The sequence below is a fragment of the Crocuta crocuta genome, unplaced genomic scaffold (assembly GCF_008692635.1).
Source record: "Crocuta crocuta isolate KB4526 unplaced genomic scaffold, BGI_CrCroc_1.0 scaffold693, whole genome shotgun sequence".
Lineage (NCBI taxonomy): Eukaryota > Metazoa > Chordata > Mammalia > Carnivora > Hyaenidae > Crocuta > Crocuta crocuta.
In genome coordinates, this window is record NW_027527545.1 from 792,728 (window position 1) to 798,673 (window position 5,946).

The window sequence follows — 5,946 nt, forward strand, 5'->3', positions numbered from 1 at the left end:
CGCGCCCAGACTTGGGTGCTCACTGGCGCCCTCTGGCTGCTGTGAGGGGAGAGGGAGGGAGGAGGTCTGGGAGGAGGCGACTGCACTGGTCCAGGAGGTAGTTTATGGGGGTGGGAAGGTGGGGGGTCAGGGAGATGGGAAGTGGGTGAATTCTAGATTAATACTAAAAGCAAAGGGGCGCCTGGGTGGCTTAGTCGGTTAGGCGTCCGACTTTCGCTTGGGTCATGATCTCGCGGTTCGTGGGTTCCAGCCCCACGTCGGGCTCTGTGCTGACTGCCAGCTCAGAGCCTGGAGCCTGTTTCGGAGTCTGTGACTCCCTCTCTCTGTGACTCTCCCCCTGCTCATGCTGTCTCTCTCTCTCTCTCCTAGAAATAAATAAAAAAACATAAAAAACATAAAAAAAAATAAAAGCAAAAAGGATGGGATCAGACCCAAATGTGAGAGAAGGGGGGAAACACCTATGATCCCAAGTATCTAAAGGACAGAAGCTTCCTGAACCGCAACGGTGGCAGGTCATGTCTGGGAGGGAGAGAGGAGAATCAGGAGTTTGGTTTTGGATTTGCGGAGACTGATGCTCATGTGACAGCCAGCCTCCAGCTGACAGAAGGACGTAAGCAGGCCCCCGGGGTACCCAGGGCTCAGAAGACCAAGGCTCTGGGGAAACGAAACAATTTGCTCAAGGGGAGTACAATTCAAACTCAAATCTGACTCCAGGAAAACCAGTTTTAAATCTCTTTAACTTCTTTATAAGCTCAACCCTACCCACCTACATAAAGCAGCTGCGTTTAAACACAACCACAAAAATGACAACCAACGCCGTTAACGTTTACCTGTGTCCTGTGCTGTTTTCAGGGCTTAACAAGTGGCCCATGGCATTAAATCCTTACAACTCTAGAAGAACGGTGAACTCGCTGTGACCATCTGTCAGGTAAAGAGACTCAGGGCGATCGCACTCGCACTGCCTTCCTTCGAAGCTGGGGTTTCTACTTTCCCATGCCATCTGCACCCCCCCCCCCCCCAAGTTCTATTAAAGGACGAGAACAGTAAGAGCAGCTATCGTGCGTTTAACATTTCCTGCAAGTCCGGCCTTGCTTCTACGGGGTCCGGTGAACGATGTGTGATGTTCCGGTACCCACGGCACAGGGGTCATAACGGATACTTAAAAGAGAGCTGAGTTCTCCAGGCTCCATCCTCCGCCCCTCGCCCGCCTCCGGGCTCCCCCCACACGCCCCCACTCACCTTCTTGAGCTTTCGCTGCAGCACGATGCGCGCCTTCTTGGGGGCGATAACACGACCTGGGAAGGGACGCACTCGTGTGAGGCCGGGGAGCCCCGGGTCCACCTCGCCACCCCCCCATACCCCTAAACGGCTCCTCACCACCCTTCCTCGGGCCTCGAGTCCGCTCGGAGGCCGCCGCCGCCGTCTTGCTCTTCCCCGGCTTCTGAGCCTGGAACTTGCGCTGTCCCTGCGCCATGATACGGCAGGTACCGGAAAAGGCGGGGCTGGCGAAAACAGCCGGAAGGCGCTACGCACGATGGGATACAGTGGGGCCGGGGTGGGGGCGCAAAGGATCACGGGACACAGCGTGGCAAGGCATTAAACAGAGACGCCCACAGAGGCAGCTCATAGGCAGCGCTTTGCAAAACTTTCCAAGGAAAGGTTATAACGATCAGCTAACACTTCCCGAGCGCTCGTTTGTTTTGTAGAACTTAGTTTTACGCTCTTTGTACATCAAATTTAGTCCAGGGCTAGGGTGAAGTGAGTGACACACTCAGGTGCCTAAAACTCAGGGATTAATATAGTTTCAACATTTAAACACAATTTTTTTTGGTTGGGTACTTATTTATTCATTTAGAGAGCGCTGGGGAGGGGCAGAGAGAGAGAGGGAGGGAGGGAGAATCCCAAGGAGGCTCCACACTGCCCTGAGCTGAAATCAAGAGTCGGACTCTTAATTGACTGAGCCACCGAGGCGCCTCTAAACATAAAATTTTAATATCATAAAATCCTCAAACTACAGCCTGCAGACCAGGTGCCTTAGATTGCAAACAAGATTTTCTTGGAATGAGGGCATCAGGGGTGAGGTAAGGTCAAGTTGTGCATGAAGCTATTCTTTGATCACTGAGCTGTTCCCTTCAAAATTCTGCACCCGAGGCACCACCCTAGTTCTGGCCCTGAAGCCAGAAGGCAGTACAAGTATCGTTCCCATTTTATAAATGGGAACACCAAGGCACAAAGAGGTGAAGGGGCTCAGCTGAGAAAGTGGCTGAGCTGGGTTTTGAACTTGGGCAGCCTGTCCCCAGTTACAGGGCTCTTAAGAGCCGTACAAAGGTCCCGTGTGCCCTCCCTCCTCTAGGAAGAGGTGTGGCTGGGAGAAGGTCAGTTTCGGGGCGAGCCATTCAATCAGTAGGTTTATTGTAAAACCTAAGGGAATGGAGAGTCAGCGTGGTTACTTCTGGGGTCCAGCTAGGGTGCCCGCTGTCAGGAGACGGGGGTGCTCAGGGCTGCCCGGAGCTCCTCAGGAGCAAAGACCCCCAGCTCTGTGATGATGCCGCCGGTGATGAGGTCGTGGGGGGTGACATCAAAGGCGGGATTCCAAACCTCAATGCCTGCAGGAGAGAAAGAGGAGGCAAGACGGCAGGTGTGTGGCTGTGAAAACTCTCAAGCTGTTGTGTCTTGCCCCATGGTGGTTCTTGGATGTCGAGAATCCTCGAGAAACTAGGGACACTCCCTCCACAGGCGCATGAAGGCGTGGGCTTTAGCACTCAGTACAACTTTGCTGCCCTTGGCCAAGGAGGTTTGGAAGTCTTACGCACACCTAGCCCACTTCTGCCCACTCCTAAGATCTCATTCAGAACCTCCCAGAACCCACCCGAGAGCCTCTCACCGGCAGTCCTGTCTGCCTCCAATCTACACAAGACTCACGTTTCGTTTCCTTCAGGTCGTGGCTCAGCTGTCACCTTCTCAGCAACGACCTCTCTAACCATCCTGTCTAAATCTCTCTGCACCAATACTCCCCAAGCCCTTCCTCAGCGCTTGCCCGCCTCTGACACACGCTGTGATTTTGTTACTTGTGGTGTTGTCTGTCTCCCCCACTGGATTGTTGGCTCCGCGAGCACAGGGACCTTTATGACTCTTTCACTCCTGTGTCCCTGGCGCTTACCGAGCACAGCGCCTAGCATCGGTCCGGAACCCTAAAATACTTGCTGAGCCAAATGCACTCACGTGCACGTGGGGGACAGGCCGGGGTGGGGGGCGCAGAGGATCCAAACTGGGTTCTGAGTCGACAGCACAGAGCCCGACATGGGGCTCGAATTCATTAACTGTGTGATCGTGGCCTGAGCCCAAGTCGGACGCTTCACCTACTGAGGCCCCCGGGCGCCCCATAGAATCGTTACATCTAATGAGCACTAGGTAAGGGTCAGGCACCGGTTCTGCGAGTCACGTGGGTTAATTCGCTGACCACCCTGGGGTTTGTGAGGCGGGTCATAGCCAGACCTCGTCTCACAGACGTGAACGCTGGGGATGGGAGAACGCAGGCATCCTGCTCCTGGGGTGGGGAAGCTGTGGGCATCTGTGTCTCTTGACAGGCACTGGGCCAGGCAGGATTCTTATTTCTTCTTCAAGGGAGGAAAACGAGATGGAGAAGATGGCGGGACAACTTGCTCTAAGTCTCCTAACTCATTAGTTGTACATTCTGACCTTGAATCTGACCTTCAAGATGTTCCTGTTCCAAGAAATGGGTGGAAGGAGCTGCTTGTGCCCCAGAAGGGCGATGATACCCTAAATCCAGCTGCCCCATGAACGTGTGCCTACAGGGGCCACCGTGCCTACAGGGACATGTCTGGCCGCTGCGGTGCCCACCGCAAAGGACAGCTTACCGGGGGCTGCAACCCTGACCCCGTTGACGTTGGTCAGCTCCTGCCCCGGGCGCTCCTCAATGACGATGTCCCTGCCTGTCTCCAGATGGAGGTCACACGAGGAGCTGGGGGCAGCCACATAGAAGGGGATGCCGTGGTGCCTGGCGGCGATGGCCAGCTGGTAGGTGCCCACCTTGTTGGCTGTGTCACCGTTGGCAACCACGCGGTCGGCTCCTACGATGACAGCTGGGGAGCAAGATGCGGGGGTCACGACCTGGCCCTGGATGCCTGGGGCCCCGCCCACTGGCGCTGAGCCCGCCGCCGACCTGACACGCCTCGCTGCGCCATGGCCGCCGCTGCCGCGCTGTCTGCGATGAGTGTCGCGGGAATCTGCTCGTATATCAGCTCAAAGGCAGTCAGCCGGGCTCCCTGGTTGTACGGCCGGGTCTCCGTACAGAAGGCACGATCCAGGCGGCCCAGGGTGTGCAGAGAGCGGATCACGCCTGTAGGGCTCAGACCACCAGAAGGTCAGGGAGAGACGGAAAGTGACAGGCGGGCAGAGTTGGCTGTTAGAAGCACAGCTCACCAGAGGCTCACCAGGCCCAGTCTCATCCATCCCCAGGCCCCTGCAGTGATCAGTTTCCTCTGCCCAGTACGTGTGGGCTTAGAGAACACCTTTTCCGGGAGGCCCTCCAGGATTCCTTGATCTTGCACAGCCCCCCTCCCTGCCCCCCGCTCTTTTATACTTATCACCTTTGAACACAGCACATGTATTTACTGACTGGCTTGTGTCACTCCCTCCTACTTTCCTGTTCCTTGGGGCAGAGATTTTGTCTATGGTTTTCACTGCTGGGGCCCCAGCACCTAGAACTGTGCCTGGCACACGGCAGGTGCTTCATAAGCGCTGAGTGGATAGAGGAATGCACGTACACAGGAATGGTGGGCACTCGGGTCCTTAACTGATGTTTACTGAGTGGATAAAGGGGTGGCTTGTCACCAAGGCCTCAGTCCCCAAGCTCAAGGGCAGGACCCAGGCAGGTGGGCAACTCTCCGAGAATTCAGGGTCAAGTGGAATCTCCTATCTTGACCCCCCAGGACCTGTGCCCCACTCTCCTGGGCACAGCTACCCAAGCTTTGTTTTGGGGGGGGGGCACTCCCTTCTTAGTCCTCTTAAGAGTTCACATCATGCCCAGTCTCTCAGCATGGCTCAGCCCGGGCCTATTGACTGGTTGAGCCTGGATAGGCAAGTGACCCCATCAGAGCCCCCGAGATACAAGACTTTTCTGGGACCCCAACATAGAGACCCCTGGCTCTTTTCCTCATGGTCTGAACCCTAGCAGCCTCCCTGCTAACTCGTGGAGCATGAGAATGATGCCACCATGGAGGGCAGAACTTAGGGGATAGATGAATCCTGATGCCACTATTCGGTGCCTGGATCCAGCCACACCTGAAGCCAACCACCTAAGCACTTCTGTAGGAGAATAACTTCACCAGGACGCTTGGGTGGCTCAGTCGGGTAAGCATCTGACTTCGGCTCAGGTCATGATCTCACGGCCCCACACTGGGCTCTCTGCTGTCAGCATGGAGCCTGCTTCTGATCCTCTGTCCTTCTCTCTCTGCCCTTCCCCCCCTTGCTCTGTCTCTCTTAAAAATAAGCATTAAAAAAATAGTCAAACTTATTTAAAAAAAATAACTTCACATCTGTTTGGTGGGTCAAGTGACCAGGATTTCTTTCTCCAGCATCCCGAAAGGGCCCACCCCCATCCCCAAGGAAGCCCACTCACCCAGGGCTGTGCCATAGCCAGCAGTGGCCAGTGCACCGGTGTTACAGTGGGTCAACACGGTCACCTTGCTGCCCCCAGGAGCCACCCGCTCCAAGAGGTGGCGGGCTCCCAGGTCCCCGATGCTCCGATTGTCTTTGAGGTCTTTCTCCAGCATGTCCTCAGCGCAGCGGATCACTCTGGGGCCGACACGGGGAGCTCAGCACCAGCCACCAGGCCTTGGGGCCCAGGCTAGCCCCCCCCCCCCCCCCCACCCCGGGCACTTCCCGCTGAGGCCTAGGCCACCTGTGTGTCCAGGGGGCCCGGGC

At 56.1% G+C, this 5,946-nt stretch overlaps 2 protein-coding genes across 2 annotated transcripts in view; both read right to left on the reverse strand.

The window, feature by feature from the left end:
* CUNH19orf53 (chromosome unknown C19orf53 homolog) overlaps positions 1–1,511 on the reverse strand; it is a 4,097-nt gene extending 2,586 nt beyond the window's left edge. Inside the window, exons 1-2 of the mRNA XM_077765569.1 lie at positions 1,378–1,511; positions 1,240–1,295 (exon numbers count right to left, since the gene is read on the reverse strand). Of these exons, the coding sequence (XP_077621695.1) occupies positions 1,240–1,295; positions 1,378–1,474 (153 nt within the window). The 5' untranslated portion in view covers positions 1,475–1,511. The remainder of the gene's footprint in view (positions 1–1,239; positions 1,296–1,377) is intronic.
* Positions 1,512–1,952: 441 nt separating this feature from the next.
* MRI1 (methylthioribose-1-phosphate isomerase 1) overlaps positions 1,953–5,946 on the reverse strand; it is an 8,021-nt gene continuing 4,027 nt past the window's right edge. Inside the window, 5 exon segments of the mRNA XM_077765831.1 lie at positions 1,953–2,481; positions 2,484–2,606; positions 3,879–4,103; positions 4,184–4,360; positions 5,642–5,817. Of these exon segments, the coding sequence (XP_077621957.1) occupies positions 2,447–2,481; positions 2,484–2,606; positions 3,879–4,103; positions 4,184–4,360; positions 5,642–5,817 (736 nt within the window). The 3' untranslated portion in view covers positions 1,953–2,446.